General features: G+C 40.5%; 1 protein-coding gene across 2 annotated transcripts in view; it reads right to left on the bottom strand.

The window, feature by feature from the left end:
• RELN (reelin) overlaps nt 1–23,991 on the bottom strand; it is a 439,320-nt gene that overhangs the window by 265,293 nt on the left and 150,036 nt on the right. For both annotated transcript variants that reach the window (XM_036327598.1, XM_036327599.1), the window contains exon 4: nt 489–559. In XM_036327598.1, coding sequence (XP_036183491.1) covers nt 489–559 — 71 coding nt within the window. The remainder of the gene's footprint in view (nt 1–488; nt 560–23,991) is intronic.

Raw genomic sequence — 23,991 nt, 5'->3', positions numbered from 1 at the left:
CACTTTTCAGAAGAAAATCCACGTGAAGTGGGAAATGCTACATGAAGACACAAAGTCAGGTGGCAGTGCGAGAGGTAGAGGGATCAACTCTGTGTGAAGGCATGGGTCCTGGCTTTCACCCTTCAGTGTGCATGTGTGTGTGTGTGTGTGTGTGTGTGTACACACATATGCATGTGCATCTGTCAGAGTTTGGTGTGGGTGAGAGCTGGAATGTGTATGAGGCCATCATAAAGCAGAATTACTAACTAATTCATTAGAAAACAATTATGAAAAGATAATTTTTTCTTGTGTTTTTTTTGTTCACACTTAATTTTTAAGTCTACAGATCTTTATCAATAATTACTAATTTTATGGTCTGAAGGGGTCAGTAATTCCAAAGCATCATGATCATGCAATATTAATGAAATACTTACTTATTAGCACATAGTACGTAGACCTACCATAAATAATTTTGACACAACCAACACGGAGAAGTAAAAGATTCTTACCTCCTTGTTCACACAACTGCTGGGCTAAAGCATCTTTGAAGATAATCTGGCCCCTGTGTGTTGCTGTAGCCCTGGAAATGAAAAGGAAAAGGTTAATCCAAGTCTTATAATAAGTTTGGTGATAACTTATGTATTTTTTAACTTTTAAAACCTTCATTATTCTGTGGAAATGATTTTTTAAAACATTAGTACATCTGAACAATGAAAAAAATTAACAATAGAGTGAAGGCTTAAACTAAGGCACCTGGGTTATGAATTATCTTCTGGTTATACTTTGTAAAGCTATTGTACCATTTGTGGGCTTACTCTGAAAACCACAGATGTGAGCAAATCCTGGATAGAAGAAAAAGCATGGAAAAAGTGCTTGTTAAAATTTCTTCTTCAGCAGGCCTTGATATAAAATGTTTTCTGTAGCAATAATGATATTAGCACTGGAAAAAGATGCTCTTAATGCACTTTTTGTCCAGAAATCAACAGTCACCATAACATATAGAGAGGTGAGAGGAGAATTATATTTTAAAGTATTTTTTAAAAGAGGGCTATTCGAAGTTTTCATAATTACAAAATCTGTGATAACAAAATATACCTTTACTGGGTCTAATTCACCATTTGAAGGAGATATGTATCTTTTACCTCCTCTAATCAGACCTGTGCACATGGATTGGTAAAATAATAATGATAATAATAATAATAATAATAATATTAATATCCTTGTAGCAGATGTGTTATTCAATGGCTATAATAGGAGCTGTCTTAACAAAGGAAGAATTACTTATGCTTTATATTCAAAGTGTTTTTCCTTAAAAATGATTTTTCTGGCACAAAATGTATTATTGAAACAAATTCAAAACAGAAAATCATGTTGCTTTAATTTAAGAAACCCGATCTTTTCAATAACTAAAATATATTAACATTAAATCTCAACTTTATTCTAGACAAAACTACCCTATGGGCAAAAGTAATTTGATTCAACTATCACTTACTGAGGATGGGTTATGTGCAAGGCACTGTGCTTGGTCACAAGAAGGCAAAGTTTGGCCTCTGCATTTCCCCTCCACATGTGCACCACTCAGTCAACATCTTGTCCTTTGTGGAGCCAATGGGAGCTCATGGTCTCCATGTGGATATACCTTCCTCCTTCATGCTGCAGGCTTTTCTGATCTCTATCCCCCACTGAATTATTACTGTCACCAGTATCAAGTCTCCTAGGACCCAGCTCTCAGAAAGTAATCTGATAAACTAATACATGTTGAAGTGTTAATGGGTGAAGTTGCTCCAAGCTAACATATTTCAGCAATGAAACTTAAAATATCATACTTTAGTGCACATGTACACACACACACACACACACACAATCGCGAGTCTGAATGGTGGAAGGGAGTCATAATTGGAGAGAAAAATCAGTGGCCAGCCTTCAACTCACACCATATGTAAAGGAGATAAGGGTAATCAGCCCTTGTTGTTAAATGTTAATCATTATCAAAATTGCTGATAAACAGATGCTACCTCTCCCTGTCTATATTCACATATGTTTATAGGTTTTGCTTTGCTCTTAGCAAGCTGAAGCTGAGGAAGATTAAATATAGGGCCAATCCAAGCTACAAGGATGGCCTACAGACTCATCAATCATAGGTTTGCTATCCAGAGGGCACATGTGAACTCGATTTACCTGAAAACATTTCATTGTTAAAATGGCAATCAAGTCAGGAGCATCTGAGCTCGCATACACTTCTAACAGCATAGCAATCAGAAATGCAGAATTTTAATTTGACATTTTCTTTGAAAGGGACATATTTTCTGAAACTACTAACCACCAGGAAAAGTCCTCTAATGTATAGTGCTTAAATAATTGTCCCTTTTAATTGTCTTCTGATTGTATCTGTATAGTATTCTTATTGTAATACTAGAGGCCAGGTGCATGGATTCGTGCACCGGTGGGGTCCCTTGGTGTGGCCTGCAATCCAACATTGCCTGCCGCTCCTGCGTGCTGCTCCTGCTCATCCCGGCCCTGCTGCACCTGCCGTGGGCTTGCGCCCAATCAGTTCCGAGCTGCGCTCGCCAGCCTTGAGCCCTGCCTCTGGCACCAGTTGGTCAGCTGAGCGGTGCTCCTACTGTGGGAGCACACTGACCACCAGGGGGCAGCTCGTGCATTGAGCGTCTGCCCCCTGGTGGTCAGTGCACGCCCTAGCAACCAGTCGTTTGATCACTTAGTCTTTTACATATAGAGATTTCTCCTTGTCGTCATTCCAGTCTATGCTCTCCATAAACACAATGAGGCAAGAATATATAGATAGAATTCAGAGGTTCTGCCTTTTCCCTGGTACCAGAGATATTCAAATATCCCAGTCACTGCACAGCACCTTAGGAACAGTCCGCTTTCCTGCTTTCCCTATTACTCAGGTTTCTCACATTTAGGATTTGTTGCTTTCATTCATGTTCTTATGCTACTTTGGTTCAATGAATAAATTTCTGAGAAACTAGAGAATAACTGAAACCAAAGAAACTTTTATTACCTAGTGAAAATTGCTTCAGCAGTGGTTCTCCTTCTTCAAACAAATATTATGGAATTCCAACATTTGATACAGAGAAGTCCTAGCTTTTGAAGTTGTTAGGTTCCCTTTCCTCATCCAGCATGCTTCCCATCACCCATTCCCCCAACTTCCTGGCGCACTTCTCTGGGACTCTCAGGGTTTGAGAGAGGCAGAGTTTGAGAACCACTGAACGAGTGTAACTCTTACAGCATATGAATCAGGAAACGGAGGCATAGTGCGGGCCTGCTCAGTGTCACACAAACTGTTAATGGCAGGTAGAAGCTGACTCCAGGTTTTAATTTCAAGCCTTGGATCCTTTCCTCTGCATCAGTAGTTTTCAAAATGTGTTCCACAGTGGTGCCCAGGGGTCTCCACGGGAGTCAGGGGAGGGGCAGCAAGGAGTGCTCCCGGCTTCATCAATTCAACCAGAGCACTGGGCCTTTACATGTCCTCATTATCTAATGTTTGAAGAAGAGGCTCCAGAGTTAGAGACTGACTTGCAGGGCATACCATGTGCTCAGTGTCATCATGTGAAATCTTCTGCATGGGAAATTCCAAAGGAGTAGTAATAATGTGACTGGTACACGTATGTATAAACCTTATATATTGTTGTTACTATTATTATAACACTTCTTTGATGAATTGAAATTTACTCCCTGCTAGGCACTGTTGTAAGTTCTCCACATATATTAACTGAATCCTGACAACAGCCCTCCAAGGTAGATACCATTCTCCCCATTTTCCTGGGACACAGAACTACTGTGTGATTTACCTAATGTCAGACACCTGGTGGTAAAGTCAGGCTTCAGACCCACAGAGTGTAGAATCCTTGTGTTTAACCATCACATTAAATTGTCATTGATCCAATTCATAAATTTGATGGTAGCCTTTAATCTCTTTCCAGGGGACAGCCTGCTTTATGGGCCTGATAGTCAAATTCACTTCTTCTCTGGCTTGCGCTCTCTATTCCAACCCTTTAGTCCATAGTTAAGCACTTTTATTTAAATTCTTTAGGACAAACTACTTTCCTGTTTCCAGTTGGAACCTTGGTCACTTGGCCAGTAGTTCCCTGGAATTTATCTTTAAAAATATCATTTCCCTTGATCCCTTCTTCCACAGTGTTCAGTGAGTCCCTCAACTTCTAGTCAGCTCACTGCAGTCCCTGTGTCACTCTAACAGCCTGCAAGACCCCACACATCTCTTCTGTTCTCTACCAAATACAAGAGCACCGAATGCCAATCTCAGCCACACCACTGCCCAATCCCCATGGGGAAACAATGAGCATATTGAAAGATAATCATCACTTGCAGCATTTTCTTTTCTTTTTTTTTTCTTTATTGGTTAAGGTATTACATATGTGTCCTTATCCTCCCATTGCCAACCCCCCCAATCATGCCCTCACCCTCACCCCCTGTTGTGCATTTTCTTTACCAACCTTTTAAATCCTCAGATTTAAAGATAAAAATACCCAACTCTACAGGAGATGCATCATTAGAAATTTTAGGGGCCTATAAATATGAATATTTAAAATAAAATGTATTGCCTGGCAGCATGGCTCAGTGGTCGAACATCGACCTATGAACTAGGAGGTCATGGTTCGATTCCCAGCTGGGGCACATGCCCGGGTGGCAGGCTTGATCCCCATTTAAATATGTGTATATTTAAATAAATACATAGTTTAAATATAAATATATGCATATACATTTAAATATAAATATTAAAATACATATTAAAATTTCCTAAAATCACAGTAACTCAGAGTTGAAAGACTAGAGGTCATGTCCTTCAAATATTTAACCCATAATATATTTTTATTTTCTTATAAAAATGAAAATGCACAGTTATGATATATAGTGACAGGCCTTATTTAATTTCAGAATTGTTATTTTATGTAATTTATAGCTCTCTTTTGGGGGCAGTCTATCAAATCTATGGTGCTAATAACTTGCACTGAATTTTCTATAATTAGCACTAATTTTTCAGAAGAGTTTTAAAAATATCCTCATTGTTCATTGTTCCAGAGAGTAGACCAAATTTCTTAAACAAGCTTCTAATAAGTACTTATCAACTTCTTGGGAGATGCATAGATTTCTAGAGCAAATTTGGCAACAAGAATCCCTATTAAATCAGTAATTTTAAAATCCCCTTGGGCTATTATAATCTATCATTTGAAAAGCTCTAAAGATTCTACCAAATAAAGAAAATTCATTATGATCAGTATATTCAGAGCTTAAAATAGACTTTGTTGTTATGACTTTTTGTTGTTGTTAATCCTCACACGAGGATATTTCCCACTGATTTTTAGAGAGAATGGAAGGGAGTGGGAAAGACAGAGAGAAACATTGATGTAAGAAAGACACATCAATTGATTGCCTCCCACAATCACCCTGACCAGGGCTGGGTATCCAGCCTGCAACCAAAGTATGTGCCTTTGACTGGAATTGAACCCGGGACCATTCAGTTCACAGGCTGACGCCCTATTCAATGAGCCAAACTGGCTAGGGCTTGTTGTTATGACTTTTAAAGAATATGCCATATTCTAATTTTAACTGAACTCCTAGAGCAACTGTCTGCCCAAGCCATTTGAAAATTGAGTGTGACCATAACCAGTTTGGCTCAGTAGATAGAGCATCAGCCTGCGGACTGAAGGGTCCCAGGTTCGATTCTGGTCAAGGGCACATACCTTGGTTGCAAGCACGTACCCAGTAGCGGGTGTGCAGGAGGCAGCTGATCGATGTTTCCCTCTCATTGATGTTTCTAACTCTCTATCCCTCTCCCTTCCTCTCTGTAAAAAATCAAATATATATATATATATATATATATATATATATATATATATATATAAAGAATTGAGTGTGTATTGTAGTAAGTGCTGAGCTCTGAGTCTCTGGAGTCAGAAATACCAACATTTGAACATAGTGAGCTGCCACTTATGAGCTATCTGACTTTTGCACAACTCCTTTAATCACTCTAGGCTTCAGATTCCCTATGACAATATGGATAACAGTAATTATTATTATTTGAATATATGAATATTTACTCTTCAGATACAGTCTACCTAAATAGATTTCAAGCTTCTGGAATAGTAGGAATAGTTAATTAAAAAAACATTATCTCCCATAAGGCACCTGTCATAATGACTTGAACAAATGAGAAAAATCAAAACTATATTTTGAGGTTCACATTTTGCTTCAAATGTGCCATATGGATATCCAGTTTACAAAAAAAGGAATAAAAAGTGGTTTTGATATAGTTGTTACCATGCCTACCCAAGTGTATTGTTTATTTTATGAAATGCTCACAGATTTACCTAAAGAATCATTTTTAAATTAAGGGCAATGTGCTTAACCTGCTGGGTTTCTTTTCCAGTCTTTCTTTCCTGCTTTACAAGTGAGGTCTGGTATGTTACTGTGCTTTGTCCATTCACAGTTGGAAGGATATTCATTAATCAGCAATCTGACGTTAATCTAGTGTAGTATCAGCATGCCTGTGCCAAGGGACCCTCCAGGAAATGTTACTAAATATGTGGGACATGGGGAAAGAGAGAGGTAGTCTGAGTTTGGTAAATTTGATCTTCAAAGGAATCAATTCACTTGCAAAGATTCTTGTTTCCTTTTCATCTGCAAATTACTGTACTTAAAAAAAAACTTCCTTGTTGGAAGTATTACATATGTCCTCCTTTCCCCCCATTGCCCTCTTCTAGCCTGCCACTGTTCCCCACCGCAGGCCTTCACCACCCTATTTTTTGTGTCCATGGGTTTGCATATATGCATGTAAGTTCTTTGGTTGATCTTTTCGCACCCACCCACCCTCCCCTGCCTTCCCTCTGAGACTCACAGTCTGCATCCAGTATGTCTCTTCTTTGGAGAAATGTCTACGTATTAAGGTCCTCTGCCCATTTTTTAATCAGGTTGTTTGTTGGGGATTTTTTGATGTTAAGTTGTATGAGTTCCTTATATGCTTTGGTACTAGCTCTTTGTGAGATGTATCATATGGGAATATCTTCCCACATTCAGTAGTTGCCTTTTTGTTTTGTTGATGGTTTCCTTTTCTATGCAAAAACTTTTTAGTTTTATGTAGCCCTATTTTTTTATTTTCTCTTTTGTTTCCCTTGCCCAAGGAGATATATCCAAAACAATATTGGTAAGAACAATGCCAAAGAATTTATTCCCTATGTTTTCTTCTAGAGTTTTATGGTTTCAGGTCTTACATTTAAATTTTTATTTCATTTTGAGTTTGTTTTTGTATATAGTGTAAGAAAATCATCCAATTTTTTTTTGCATGCATCTATCCAGTGTTCCCAACACCACTTATTAAAGAGACTATCTTTATTCCATTGTATATCCTTGCTTCCTTTGTAGTAGATTAATTGACCTAAAAGTGAGCATTTATTTCTGAGCTATTCTTCCCTTCCCTTCCCTTCCCTTCCCTTCCCTTCCCTTCCCTTCCCTTCCCTTCCCTTCCCTTCCCTTCCCTTCCCTTCCATCCTATCCTATCCTATCCTATCCTATCCTATCCTATCCTATCCTATCCTATTACATCCCATCCCATCCCATTCCATTCCATTGATCTACATATGTTTTTATGCCAATAACATACTATTTTGATTATTGTAGATTTATACTATATTTTGATATCAGGGAGCATGATACCTACTACTTTGTTATTCCTCAAAATTTCTTTGGCTATCCGGGGTCTTTTGAGGTTCCATATAAATTTTATGATTAGTTGTTCTAATTCTAAGAAGAATGTCACTGGTATTTTAATAAATATTGCATTAAATCTTTATATTGCTTTATATTATAAGATTTTTAAAGGCTAACTAATATTCCACTATGTAACTATATCATATTTTCTTTATTATTGTTAAAATTTTTTATTTTTAATATTTTAAATAATTATGTAAGTTTTTCACCATATCTTTTATTTCCCCCTCCCCCACTTTATTGAGAGATATTTTCCTTTAAATTTTTCTAGTGTTTTCATGCTTAGAAATTCTTTCCCATTCTAAATTCAGTTAACAGATATTTGCATGCATTTGGGGGAAGTTTTTATATTCATCTGGACTTTATTTTAGTATAAAGGCATTCAGTAGGGATAAAAATTTATTTTTTTCCATTTATTTAAAAATGTCCTTGCAAGATGCAAAATTCCTCAAAAAAAATTAGCAAACTGAATTTATCAATACATTAAAAAGATCATACATCATGATTAAGTGGGATTTCTTCCTGGGATGCAAGGTCAGTATTCGTATATCCACAAATAAATACATGTGATACACCACATAAACAAAATAAAGGATAAAAATCACAATCATATAAATAAATGCAGAAAAAGCATTTGATAAAATCTAGCACCCATTTAGGATAAAATCAACTCTTAGCAAAGTGGGAATAGAGAAAACATACCTCAACGTAATAAAGGCTATAAATGAAAAACTCAGAGCCAACATCATATTCAGTGGGCAAAAGCTAAAAGTTTCCTTTAAGATCAGGAACAAGATAGAGATGTCCGTTTTCACGATTCTTATTTAATACTAGAGGCCCGGTGCACAAAAATTTGTGCACTCGGGGGGTAGGGGGGTCCCTCAGCCGGGCCTGTGCCCTCTCGCAGTCTGGGACCCCTCGGGAGATAACGACCTGCTGGCTTAGGCCTGCTCCCGGGTGGCAGAGGGCAGGCCCAATCCCTAGGTGCAGCCCCTGGTCGGGCTCAGAGCAGGGCCAATTGGGGAGTTGGGGCGCTGCCCCCTGTCATGCACAGAGCAAGGCCAATCAGGGGGTTAGGGCACTGCCCCCTGTCACGCACACAGCAGGGCCCATCAGGGGGGTTGGGGCTCCGTACCCTGTCACGCACACAGCAGGGCCCATCAGGGGGGTTGGGGCGCTGCCCCCTGTCACGCACACAGCAGGGCCCATCAGGGGGGTTGGGGCTCTGTACCCTGTCATGCACAGAGCAGGGCCCATCAGGGGGTTGGGGAGCTCCCCCCTGTCACACACAGAGCAGGGCCCATCAGGGGGTTGAGGAGCTCCCCCCTGTCACTCAGAGAGTAGGGCCGATAGGGGAGTTGGGGCACCGTCCCCTGTCACACACAGAGCAGGGCAGATCAGCGGGTTGGGGTGCCACCCTCTATCACCCACAGAGCAGGGCCCATCAGGGGGTTGGGGCGCCGCCACTCTCACACTCAGGGCAGGGCCGATGGGGAGGTTATGGCTCTACCCCGTCACACACAGAGCAGGGCCCGTGGGGGGTGGGGGGGTGGTTAGGGTGCCGCACCCTGTCACACACAGAGCTGCAGGGCGATCAGGGGGTTCGGGCGCTGCCCCCCGTCACGCTGATCCCAGTGCCAGGAGGCCTCACGGCTCCGCTGATCCCGGTGCTGGGAGCATATTACCCTTTTACTATATAGAATAGAGGCCTGGTGTACGGGTGGGGGCCGGCTGGTTTGCCCTGAAGGGTGTCCTGGATCAGGGTGGGGGTCCCCACTGGGGTGCCTGGCCAGCCTGGGTGAGTGGATGATGACTGTTTGCAGCTGGTCACACACCCTTCAGGGTGGGGGTCCCCACTGGGGTGCCTGGCCAGCCTGGGTGAAGGGATGATGGCTGTTTGCAGCTGGTCACACATCCTTCAGGGTGGGGGTCCCCACTGGGGTGCCTGGCCAGCCTGGGTGAGGGAATGATGGCTGTTTGCAGCTGGTCACACACCCTTCAGGGTGGGGGTCCCCACTGGGGTGCCTGGCCAATCTGGGTCAGGGGCTGAGGGCTGTTTTCAGGCTGGGGGTGACTGAAGCTCCCAACCGCTCCTTTTTTCCTTTTTTTTTATTTTTTATTTTGGGCCAGATTTAGCTTGAGGCTTGGCTCCAGCTCTTAGGCCACCGCTGCTGAAAGTAGGTTTCTGGCCTTTGCATACAATGTTGCGATCCTGCTGGCTGAAGTCCGGCGGTATTTGTTACGTTTGAAACTGCAGGCTCAGAGGCCTGCAGCCGCAGGCGGGGAACGTTGGTTTCCTCCGTCACTGAGGCAAGCAAGCCTCATGTTAGTTTCAAGCTGCCTGGCTGCTGGTCGCCATCTTGGCTGACTGTTAATTTGCATATCTCGCTGATTAGCCAATGAAAAGGGTAGCGGTCGTACGCCAATTACAATGTTTCTCTTTTATTAGTGTAGACAGTACTAAAAATCCTAGCCACAACAATCAGGCAAAAAGAAGAAATAAAAGGCATCCAAATTAGAAAGGAAGAAGTAAAACTGTCCATATTTGTGGATGAAATGACACTATTTATAGAGTCCTCTAAGGATTCCACCAAAAAAAAAAACTTATTAGAACTGATCAATGAGTTCATTAAAGTAGCAGGATACAAAATAGATATCCAGAAATCAGTTACATTTTTATACTCCAATGATGAACTATCAAAAAGGGAAACTAAGAAAACAATCCCATTTAAAATTACATAAAAATTTAATAAAATACCTAGGAATAAATTTAACCAAAGATATAAAAGACCTGTACTCAGAACATTATAGACACTGAAGAAAGAAACTGAAGAAGATACAAAGAAGTGGGAGCATATACCGTGTTCACAGATAGAAGAATTAACATCATTAAAATGTCCATACCACCCCCAAACAACTTATAGACTCAACGCAATCTCTACCAAGATACCAATGACATCTTTCACAGAACTAGAGTAAATAATCCACAAAAGACCCTGAATAGCCACAGCAATCTTGAGAAAGAGGAAAAAAGTTGGAGGTATAACACTACCTGATATCAAACCATACTACAAGGCTATCCTAATCAAAACAGCATGAAAACAGGCACATATCAATGGAACAGAATAGGGAGCCAGAAACAAACCCATGCTTATATGGTCAATTAATACAGGGTAGGGCTAAAGAAGGTTTACAGTTGTGAGTACACAAGACACAGAGTTTCTGTATGACCCAGCAATTCCACTTTTAAGTATATATACCCTGCAGAACTGAAAACATATGCTCACAGAAAAAACATAAACACAAGTGTTGCTAGGAGTGTTATTCGTAACAGGCAAAGTGGAAACAACCCAAAGGTCCCTCAATGGATGGCTAAATTGTAGTACATCCATACAAGGAAATACCATCCTATGTAATAAAAGACAAAAAGGGTAATTGACTGTACCTTCGCTACGCTTCCCATTGGCTAATCAGGGCGATATGCAAATTAACTGCCAAGAAAGATGGCGGTTAACACACACACACACACACACACACACACACACACACACACGGGACACCTGCTCCAAGCCTCTGTGCCATCAGTAGGATGGCCATCAGTAGGACATCCACTGAGGGCTCTCGGACTGAGGGGCAGGCTGGGCTGAGGGAACCCCACCCCCCAGTGCAAAAGTTTCGTGCACCGGGCCTCTAATTCTATATAATAAAAGGCTAATAGGCAAATTGACCAAATGGCAGAATAACTGGTCGCAATGATGTGCACTGACTACCAGGAGGCAGACGCTCAATGCAGGAGCTGCCCCCTGGTGCTCAGTGTGTTCCCACAGGGGAAGCGCTGTTCAGCCAGAAGTGGGGCTCATGGCTGGTGAGCGCAGCAGCAGTGGCGGGAGCCTCTCCCACCTCTGCGGTAGCGCTAAGGATATCAGACTCCCCTAAGCTGGCAGTCAGACATCCCCTGAGGGCTCCCAGACTGCAAGAGGGCTCAGGCCCAGCTGAGGGAAACCCCCCCCCCCAAGTGCACAAATTTCATGCGCCGGGCCTCTAGTTCAGCCATAAGTAGGAATGAAGTACTGTTCATGCTATAACACGAACCTTTCGAGAATGAACCTTTAAAACATGATAAGTTTAAAAAGCCAGTCACAAAAGCCTACATGTTGTATGATTCCACTTATATGTAATGTCCAGAACAGGCAAATCCATGGACACAAGAAGTAGATTAGTCATTCTCAGGGAAATTGGAGGTGACTACTAATGGATGCAGGGTGTCTTTTTGGGGTGATGAAAATATTCTGACATTTTGGTGATGATTGCACAACTCTGTAAATTTTCTAAACACCACTGAATTGTATACTTAGGGGCAAATTTTATGGTATGTATCTCAATGAAGCTGTTATTAAAAAATAAAACTGAAATATATTCTAGAAGGCTGTAGATAACCTAATGGTAGATAGACATATATCATTATTAAGGACATTATTAAAGACGCATAATCATTATTAAGATGTGAATTGGGTATACCTCTTTTTTCTTGAGGTTAAAGTTAAAATAGACAAAAAGAAGTGTTTTAAGGCTTGAAATATCCAGAAAACAGAGCTAAATTAGTATTTTTTTAATGCTACCATTCGTCAATGCTTTATTAAAAAGAATGTAGTAGGTAGCCTCAAACTGCAACCGAATTTCAATTAAACCAAAGTTTCATTTCTGCATTTTATGCAACTTTAAGCACAGGCAGAGAGTAATTTTCCTTTTGTGTAAGTAGTGCTTCTCTTACCTGCCTAAGGGTGCATTTAGATGAAAGAAAACACATTAAATTATTGATGTGATGATTAATTGAAAGTCCCCTTAAACTATCCAGCATATTTATAGCATAGCACTTTGGCCCTCTGCAGGCAAAACTACAACTCTTACAAGTACATGCAAAAGCAGTTATGTGTGCCTTTTTGTTTTTAAATAAATTACAGTATTGAAATAACAAGACCAAATGCTTAGGATGTTGTCTAGGTGAAAGCTGATTTTTTTTTCTGTACACGCTTCACCTAGAAATACACGCCCTTGGGTTAACACAGAAGCATACTCGGTCGATGCCAGTATTGCTTCCAGTGCTGCCGTGTTGCTAGAGAGAGTGTCCAAGGGGGATTCTTGATGATATCACCAGTTCTGTCACCAGTGAGCCTGATTTTGGAATCGCACAACTTTCAGCACAAGTCTAAGAAGAACCATTTACCAGCTAATAAAAAACAGACAGTGGACACATGAGAAATACGAAACTTCCCACCAAGGATAACACTCAGGCAGGTGCATTTTCAGGGAAAGACATGGGAATGTGAGATAGAAACAGGCAACAAGAGCAGCAGGACAAGTAACCATTTGGCCAGATAGATAATATGTTTTGTGTTAAGGGTGTTCAAAAGGCAAATTCTAAACCATTCAGACTAGTGATCCTAGAAAGGGGAAGCTTTACAAATATATAGTGTGGCAGGCCCCAGTCTCAGTCAATTTATTCAGAATCTCTGGGCATGGGGCTCAGGCACGCAAGATGCTACTTGTAGTCAGGCTTGAAAACGACTGGTCTGAACAGATACACCACTATTACTTGTTTCCCCGTGACTCAGGATGCTTCATCCTCCCTCTTGGCAACATCTTCCACTCTGGTTACAACCACCACGATCAGCAGGCTGATTTAGTCCTTTCTCCAACCAAAAACCCATTCGTGAAAATTAAAAGTTTATTCTGTTGGTCCTTCATGGGGATTGCCCCGCCTTTCCCCTTGATGTGTCACTGTACTTAGTAGATAAGAATCGCATGGATATTTAACTCCCACTAACAACAACAACAAAAAACCAGAAAAAGTAATTTTCAGTGAGGTGGGATTCTCCTATTAACCTAAAGGGATGTTGTATGACATAATGCATTTTCCGAGTTGGTTCTGGTCGAGTCATTCACAAGCTGGTGTATAGGAAGGATTTCTCAACCTCAGCACTAATGATATTGGAGCTGGATAATTCTTTGGTGTCGGGGGCTGTCTTGTGCTTTACAGAACGTTTAGCAGCATCCCTGGTCTCTACTAGATGTCAGGTATGACAACAAAAAAATGTCTCCAGACTCTGTCAGATGTTCCCCGGGAATAAAGGCAAAAATTGCCCCTGGTTGAGAATCACTGGTATATAATAGGTTTGCAAGAACTCAGCCCATATCAAAATTACAGTATTTTCACTGAACCTTCTGTTTACCACATTGAATACCACATTTATACTATGAAAAATATTTCAGATTTGGCTCATGTCTAGCAGTTTAATTATACATAATACCCCCTAATGCCAAGAGCATTTCCTATTGAAGTCAGTTTCTATGGATCAGTCATAACCAGCTTCCTGCATTGCTTTGGGCAAAGGAGGAAAGATCCCGACACACACATTCTGCAGCAGATATCTGCATAAATGGTCCCTGCCAGCTCAAGCTAAGTCTCCGCTTCAGGAAAGTTGTGCTGCCTGACTCACATTTTTTGTGAGTTCACTCTATGACTAACAAGCCCTTGGGGCTGGGAAAGTTGAAAGGTTTTTGTTAAAAAGATCTTTCCTGGAATTCCACACAATGGTATTAGAGAAAACCCACTGTGGATAAATGGGAGTTGATGAAAATATAAGGTACAAATATTCAAAGTCAAGAATTTATCACTAAGACCAGGGATTCACTAACAGAGCAAAGGAGACTGAGTCAATTAATCACAAAATTAGGCATTTTAGAGTTGGATTATATGCTTCATGATTTTTTTTTCTTCCTTTTGCTGGGAAGACATGAACAAATCATCCAGTTTCAGGAGCGTAGCTAAAAGAGAGCCTTTATTGCAAACAAAGGCAGAGGAACAGTGAGTTAAAAGTGAAAAGTGAGTCATGGAAAATGAATATTTTAAAATTCCTTTGGAATTACAAGGCACAGACCATGACTAATAGCATAAAAATGATGGCCCATATTTACAATTTCCCCCCAAAAAACGTACACTGTTTGAATTACATTCTGGATAAAGTAGCAACTAGGAATGCCATTTGACAGAGCTTGGGCATTCATTCTCCGCCTGCGAATATTCCATTTTTGTACAATGCTAAAGAAATCACATTTTCATTTTTCGGTAGTTCATTATGGCTCACTGCTGTAGAACTGCCAAACCAGTCAATTTGTATAAATAATAGAACAAGCTTCTATTGTCTCTCAGTCTTACACAGTGCCAACTAGTTGGTCTACCTTTTCCAAGAGGGAAATCGTGTTTCTAAACTCTTTATCTAATTTTAATGTTCCTGGAGTTATTCTTTTGGAACACTGAACTGAATGTATATACTCAAGCACTTATTGCTTAAATTAAGTTATAAAGACCACTGATTTCCATGTTTCCATTAAAGAACAAACCCTATGTGAGTATTTAAAAGCCCGGTGAATCTGTTTTCCTTCTGATCTTGTAAAACAGTAGCAATTTAGTGATCTTGTTTTTTCTAAATTACTCATCTCCTAGCACATCAATTAATATTTGCCTAATTCAGATTTCTGGAATCAATCAACCTTCCCTAAAAAGGAAAAAAAAAATGGCTGTGTGCTTCTGGGTTTGCAAATTTAAATCTCAGCCTGTTTTTTGTTTGTTTGTTTTTTGGTCTTTCAGCATTACTTATAGCAGTGAGAAGAATAGATACAATCTTCTTACCCTGAATACAATTCATATCATACAAAATTTACGAAACAGAAATATTCACTGGTTAAATATGCTAAGAGTTTGTAGACAGTAAATGGGTATATAGCTACAGAGTCATCCTTACATACCTATATGGTGTGACCCACATGCCTGCAATTCTTAATTGGAGATTTATTCCTTTGAAAAGTAACTGATCTCTTTTTCAGGTCCTTTTGCTACTTTAAATGTTTTATTTGGGAATGATTTTAGATTTAACAAGAAAAGTTGCCAAGACAGCATTAGAGCGTTCCCACACACCCTTCACTCAGCTTCCCCTAATGATAACTCCTCACACAACCACGGTACATGTGTCAATACTAAGGAATTAACACTCAGATTTTACCAGTGTTTCAGATAATGTCCTCCCCCTGCCGCATAAGGATCCGATCCAGGACACCATGTCACATTTAGCAAGACCCCTTTTGTAAACACAAAAATTTCCAGGCAGTATAATTTATTAAATTACCAACCAACCCTATTATGAACTCATTTATTACATCAATTTTCTTCTGGAAGGAAAAGATAAGGGCAGCATAAAAATCCTGGGCATGCGAGGGTCTATAAAGGAATTGTGAAGGGAAGGAAATGCTGCCAAGAAAGGAGGCAACAAATCAAAGCCAAAGACATTCCATTTTGCCTGGGGCAGGCCCTGTGCTGCTGTGTGTAATTAGCTTCCTCAATTACTACATCTGACAAACTAATTTTCATTTGAGAGAAAACAACAAATCATTAATTATGCTAATAAGTCACAGATGAGAATCTTTGTGTGTGGCTTCTACATGCACTGTGATTTGTGCCCTTGGACAGCCTTTCTGGTTCCGTGTGAGGACATCTCTGATCGCCCACCCCTGGACCACACTATTCCCTGCCTCTGTAGAACCAATTCTGAACCAGCACTGCTGTCAGGTATACCTCTCTGCGATGCCCTTAGTAGCTTACTGTCTTGTTCTGACAGCTACTTGAAAGCAAAGAAGTATCTTAAGAAGCAATAAAGTGTTGTGATTAAGAGCATGTGCCTAGAAATCACAATTAAGTTTAAATGTAGCTACCATTTAATAGTATTGGCCTTGGGTAAGTTAAATAACCTCCCTAAGTTGCAGTTTATTCATGTGTAAAACAGGGGCAATAATAGGGCTTAGATGATTGCCATGAATATGGCTTGGAGGCGTACAGTCATCTTGGCGCCCATAAGGTCAATCTTCTCTCTGTTCTTAAACTAATCCTAGAGTCAGGAAGGACAAAGGACATTATGTTAGTCCTGTCATCCAGGGAGATTTAGAATTTAGCTGCCTCTTCAAATGTGGATCTTGGGGATCAACCATGATTCTTGAGACCCTATGTATCTCCTTCTTTGCCAGGCAGATCTGAGACCCTTTCCCCACAGGGACATCCCTAGGGAGCTCCTTTCTCCCTTCCACACTGTCTCAGCAGACTTCAGACTTCTACCTAGGTACCTGCTCCCAAGACCTCCTGGTTATAATGCCAGGCACTATTCTAGGCGCTGGGGAGAAAGCAGTGAACAAAAAATGTTATCTGCTCTCAAGAAGTTTATATCATAGTCACCCCCAACTACAGCTCCAGACAAAACCACCCTCTCTCTCTAGGTTCCCAGCGTCGGCTGTCCAGATTTGTCACTGGGTTCCAATTAAGAAAAACTCCAATGTCAGTGTCCCCTGGCCTGTGCTCTCCCCTGCCAGGCCCAGAGCCTCTAGCCATTCTCTGTCATAGGGTCCATTTCCTGAGCATTAGTGGCAGACCTCTCCCCTCTTTCTACCTGCCTTTCACAGGTCATAGGTTGCCATGACCACCACACCTAGCAACAGAGTTGCAATTTACAAGAGCAATAAAAACATCCATGGGTTACAACCTTAATAGTAATAACAAACTAAAATCATGTCAGAATTATCCACCTTAAGTAACTGGTTTATAGATTCAAATACTCCAGTTTCCTTCATCCTTAAGTGGGAATCACATAGCTGAGGATATTCCTTTTCAAATCACGCCCTGTCTACCAACAGTATGTGTTTTTATGAGTAGATCTGGTTATATAGGAAGCAACTATATTTAGAACAATGGCAAATTTCTATTGTTCATCAAATGTGCCTCTGTGAGGGGAGACCAGTGCTCTATAGTACATGCTGCTCTATCATTATTCCTTCATCAACCTATCACATTTACAGCCTAAGGCCTGCTTTCAGTTCTAACAACCTAATCATTTCCTACCTCAGGACATTTGCATAAGCTGTGCCATTATTTTGGGGGGAGGAATTCTCTTCCATAGAGCAACTCCTAGTCATCCCTGAGGTCTCATCTTGAATGTCTTCCTAGGAGAGGCCTTCATTATCTTCTAGACTAAATCAAATTCCTTATTGTATCTGCTCATTATAGCTTTCACTTCTCCATGTCATTTGTCATAATTATAATTATTTTATTTGTGGGAAGTATAGTACAGTGATCAAGATCATGAGCTCTGGGATATGAACACCTTAGTTTAAATCTGATTACTTATTGGGGTAAATCACATAAGTAAATGACTTAATTGCTGTGTGCCTCACCAATAATAGTACCTAGCTCATAGAGTTGTGATGAAGATTTAAAGAAATTATTCACATAAAACACTGGGCCTGGTATACAATAAGCTCTCAGGTATGTTAGCCACAATAATCTGTAACAATAAAAGCATAATATGCTAATTAGACAGGACAGCCAAACGACCTTTCGGACATCCTTCTGGATGACCTTCCGGACAAAGCCAGGGCTGTGAGGGCCGAGCCCCTTGCACTAATTTTGTGCATCAGGCCTCTAGTTATAATAATAATAAAAATACAGGTTCTATGGCAGGGACCACTTCTTTGTTCACCAATGCATATTTCTGGGGCTTGGCATAATCCATGGCACATAGTAGGTGGTCAATACATATCTGCTGATTTTACTGAATGAATGAGAAACAAAGTAAATACAAGTCAGGTTTCCTTTTAGACCACGTTTGCAGTTTAGAGAAAATGTTGTCTGTGTATGACATTAAGAATACAAAGGCAAGAGCAATATGAGAGATCAGTAACTTTCACAAATTCAGAGGGAAAAGAAATAACAGAAACAATTTACCAAATTCAAAATTCAGCCACACATTCTCAAAAATTTTGTAGAGGAAAAAACATTCAAAAATTATTAAGTGCTAAAATTATCATGTACAGTAACAAAGTACAATTAAGATATGACCAAATAAACAAAAATAAAATTGATATTTGCCTTATAACATATGCTATGCATACATTCCTGAAAAGATGAGGGCATTCAAATATTAAGTGAACAAAAGGAGCTTGCTAGTTAATGAACTACTATTTTAGAACAATCCTCTAATTAGTCTTTTCCTATAAATTTGGATTTTCACATATAGGATTTAGTTTTAGACCAAGGTTCACAAGAATTTAAGTTAATTTAAATATAGACATGTGATAAAAGTCACATAAATTCAAGATACCCAAATGTGAAATTTGAAGAAGCATTTTGCTTAGCAGTAAAAAATAATGTTAGCGCTGTGCATTAAATCCCTAGGAAAATAAACTAGGCTTCTAAGTACCAGTATAATTGCAAGTCTCCTTATGAAATCAGAGTGCCAGTCCCATTTAAAGGCTTGGATTGGCTTCAGGGATAAGTATATAATGACATCTGAAATATCCAAGCAGGGATTTAAAAAGTGTACCTTTCATATAAAATGTAGATACAAGAATTCTTGTAATTCTTGTTTTACCGACTAAAGCAGAGACAAAGACTCCAAAGTAATCAAGGTCACAATATAAAACTATTTTAAGAATGCTGGCACTTTTTGAAATGAAGTAAACCAACAGCATTTGTTTCACAGGGTATCCTATAAGGTGTTACTTTCATATTTCCAATCACTACATAGGATGAACATTCCCAAGCCTTATTTTTAAGTGAATTTAAATTTGGAATTACCCACATAGGTAAATAAAAACCAAAGTTTTGAGTCTATCTTATGAGTCAAGAATAAGCTCACTTTCCCCTAAAATACTTCCCAGCTTTATGATTGCAGTACTAAAATACTCCATCTTCATTCCTACTCAAACTCATATTTTATAAACACATTCCCAATTGTTGTTTTTAACCTGCCATTTCAATAAAGGTATTTATCTTTTGTTCATACTAATGTACTCACAATGATGATTAAAACACTTTAATACATCTAGCACTTTTAAATACATATTAACGCTTTCTTATTTAATTCATACCTTCACTTAATGTTTCTTCATTAATATACTTAATGTTCTTTATGTAATAAACTCTTAGAGGTTGGGGGATCAGGTGATTAACACAGTATCTATATATATATAAAAGCCGAAGCAACTGGCCAACAGGCCCACCAGCTGATAGCTATGATGTGCACTGACCACCAGGGAGCAGATGCTCAATGCAGGAGCGGAAACCACAAGCATGGAAACATAGAACAGACTGATGAATCTCAGCGGGAAGGGGGGAGGGGAAAGGGCAGGAAGAGATTAACCAAAGATCTTATGTGCATACTAGAGGCCCAGTGCATGGATTCGTGCACCGGTGGGGTCCCTTGGCCTGGCCTGCAGGGATCAGGCTGAAACTGGCTCTCTGACATCCCCAAGGGGGTCTTAAATTGCGAGAGGGCGCAGGCCAGGCTGAGGGACCCCACTGGTGCACGAATCCATGCATCAGACCTCTAGTCTACACTAATAAAAGAGAAACATGCAAATTGGCGTCACTCCGCTACGCCCACCAGCCAATCAGAATGACTATGCAAATTAATCCAACAAAGATGGTGGTTAATTTGCATACGCCTGCACGGAGTGAAGACTGAAGACTGAAAACTGAAGACTGAAGAGGCTTGGCTTCTCTGCAGCTGCAGCGGAAAAGCCGAGCCTCGCTGTGGCCAAACCAAAGGCCTGGGTTCCAGGTGCCGGAGGAAAACCGGTGTCAGCAGCCAGGGGAAGGAAGGCCTATTGCGCGAATCTTCGTGCAATGGGCTTCTAGTCCTATCAAATAATAGACAAACATGGTAATTAACTGTACCTCCGACACGCTTCCCATCGGCTAATCAGGGTGATATGCAAATTAACTGCAAACCAAGATGGCGGCCGGCAGCCAGGCAGCTGAAGCGAACAGGAGGCTTTCTTGCTCCAGTGATGGAGGAAGCCAAGGTTCCCCGCCTGCCGCAGCCCATCTCTGAGCTTCAGTCTAAGAAACAATGTTGCAATTATAGAAGCTAAACAATCCCGAGAAACCTGCTTTGAGCCAGCCGGGCCTCAGAGCTGTAGTTGCAACAGTGTTTCAATTATAGAAGCTAAACAAAGCCCAGATACCTGCTTTCAGCAGCCAAGGTCTCAGAGCTGGAGCCAAGCCTCAGAGCTAAAGCTGGCTCTCAGCTCCAGTGACAGCCATAAAAGGTAAATAAATCCCAGAATAAAAAACAAAAAGAGAAAAAGGAGAGGTTGGGAGCTTCAGTCACCCGCCAGCCTGAAAACAGCCCTCAGCCCCTCACCCAGACTGGCCAGGCACCCCAGTGGGGACCCCCACCCTGAAGGGTGTGTGACCAGCTGCAAACAGCCATCATCCCCTCATCCAGACTGGCCAGGCACCCAAGCAGGATCCCCACCCTGATCCGGGACACCCTTCAGGGCAAACCAGCCGGCCCCCACCTGTGCACCAGGCCTCTATCCTATATAGTAACAGGGTAATATGCAAACTGACCCCAACAGCAGAAAGACTGGGAATGACTGGTCACTATGACACACACTGTCCACCAGGGGGCAGACGCTCAATGCAGGAGCTGCCCTCTGGTGGTCAGGGCACTCTCACATGGGAGGAGCTCTGCTCAGCCATAAGCCAGGCTGATGGCTGCCAGCACAGCAGTGGTGGTGGGAGCCTCTCCTGCCTCCTCAGCAGCACTAAGGATGTCCGACTGCAGTTTAGGCCTGCTCCCCGCTGGCAAGTGGACACCCCCCGAGAGCTGCCGGGCTGCCAGAGGGATGTCTGATTGCCATCTTAGGCCCAATCCCCCGGGGAGCGGGCCTAAGCCAGTAGGTGGTCATCTCCTGAGGGGTCCCAGACTGTGAGAGGGCACAGGCCGGGCTGAGGGACCCCCTCCCCACCGAATGCACAAATTTTTGTGTACCAGACCTCTAGTTATATAATAAAAGACCTCAACAAAGTGATAATTGAAAATTTATAAGACTAAGTCCATGATTTTGCCTAGCATTCCAATGGTTGGTTCAAGAAATGCTCTTTGGCACCCTCTAAGTAAAAAGCTTCATGCTATGTTCTATGGGGAATAGATACCAAGCCTTGCTTTCAAATTGCTTAGAGATTGCAGCTCGATATCTGGCTTCTAAGGCTGAAAGAAACTTAGAGACATATAAAAATTCTCAGGCACTTCTGCACATTATAATGGGTGAAGATCTGTATGAGACTTGATGACAACCCTGAGTCTTACATTTCCAGGACAACAGAAACTGTCAAGGTTATAGATCTTAGGATGCTGTCATTTTTTTTCTTCTGCTCTTCTCCTAGCAACAGATGCGGTTATAGAAAATGCTTTAAAAATTGGGGTTCATTAGCTATTTTAAAAGGTGAAAAAATTTATAAAGGATGAAAATTGCACCCAAAAATATCTCAAGGCTATGAAAACCACTGAGAATCTTTGAGTTCTGTGTTTAAGATCTTCAAATAATGTGTAATCGGAAAGGAGATCTCCATCACATAATGAGCTTCACTCCTGCCGAGGGAGAAAGCCTATTACACACGCCCATTTGTGTCCCCTGTTTGTAGGCGGAAACATTTCCTATCGTAGGAATATTTTTAAAGGATTCATATCTTATCTTCGAGACTTGTATTTGTTTATTGACAATTTTACAAAAGTTTGGGGTTAAGAAAAAGGTTATTTCAAAAACATATAAGATTTATTTGATTCAGTTTGGGGTTAAGAGAAAGGTTATTTCAAGGACAAATGAGAATTATTCTAAATTATGTCCAGATAACAAAGCCAAAATATGAGGAGAAATCTCAAATTTCATCTGAAGTTGCTGGATATCTTTTCTATTTCAAATAGAATGGCACTGAATAGTAAGTAGTCTGAAAAGAAAACCATAATTTATGCTCTGAATCTTTGACAAATTAGGAATAGTGCCTGTTACACTATGCAGGTCACAGCCTGTCAGGTAAGCATTTCTTACTGTGTGGCAGAGACAATGCATACATTAACTATGTAAATGTGAAATCTACACACAATTTCCAGGTTAGATTATATTTGAAGAATATGGTCATAAATAATGTGTAGTAATACCAAGCCTGATTCTGCAATGTCTGTGCGCCCACAAATTATTTATAAGGAATGCAAAACAAATCTTTTAGATAGATCTAATGAACTAATGTATGATATCACTAGGAATTAATGTAGAAAGAAGTAATAGGTTATTTCTTGCTAACAAATGAAACTCCTAAATCTTAAATATTAGTTACAAAAATGGGTTAGAAAACAGATTTCTCAAGTTATTTAATGTGGGGTGGCTTTTCATTATGTTTTCCTCTCCTTCCTTTTCTACATATCACATCCAGCCAAGATATTTTTAAGTTGGGGAACAAATAAATGATCATGGATAAATGATGTGCAAATGTTGCTGATCAGCAAATCTAGCAGGGACTTGGTTTTCATGAAATAATTTAAAAGTACCAACCATGTATCTAATGCATCTTCCTTCAGGTTGAGTAAAAAACAAAAACAAAACATGTCACTGTCAAGAAATAATTCAAGGTCTAAAAAAGGCAATTAGTCTCTACTCTCAGTTTTGCCACTACACGGTCTGGGTGGATGAAGCTGAGCAAGTAGTATAACTTGCCTCCAAGCTCCATTCTTTATCTGTAAAATGGGAACAATAGCTGGTCTGCCTAGCTCATAGGTTGACATGAGGATCAAATAAGGCAACAGATATGAAACTGTTTTGTAAGCTATAGAAGAATCAGTATATGCAGAGAATAAAAATTTGATTTCCTAATAGTCAATGCTTTTTAAACCAATTCTAGATATATGAATATGCATGGCATGTGAATACATATGTGTAAGCATATACACAGGTAAAAGCATAAAAGGGCAATTGTATATGTTGCCAGCTTTTGTAAGACTTTCATCAATATTTGAACTCTGCCTTCATTTTCAATGTTCTATTCCTCTGATCTATTTAAAGCAACGTGCCAGAGTATGTGTTAGAGGAAGGAGTGGGTATAAATATACGTCCTCCTGCATACGCCAGCCAACTTCCAGCTATTTGGATTTTAATCTAAGGGTTCTCAATTAGCTATTGATCTGATGATGGATAAATCTTGGGGGCGAGGGGAAGGGGGTTGACAATTATTCATATTTTCTTGGTTCATAGGCTCTTTCAGTTGATCAAAGTGTGCTATAATTGGCCACACAGACACCTTTAAAATGAAGAGTTAGCCAAAATGGTTGACTTTTACTTAAGGAACATGTGGGTATGGTCACAGTGGTGTCCAGAAAAATGTTGGCT

The sequence above is a fragment of the Myotis myotis genome, unplaced genomic scaffold (assembly GCF_014108235.1).
Source record: "Myotis myotis isolate mMyoMyo1 unplaced genomic scaffold, mMyoMyo1.p scaffold_m19_p_11, whole genome shotgun sequence".
Classification (NCBI taxonomy): Eukaryota; Metazoa; Chordata; class Mammalia; order Chiroptera; family Vespertilionidae; genus Myotis; species Myotis myotis.
Note: the sequence above shows the minus strand (reverse complement) of the source record. Positions and strands in the feature narration are given on the sequence as shown.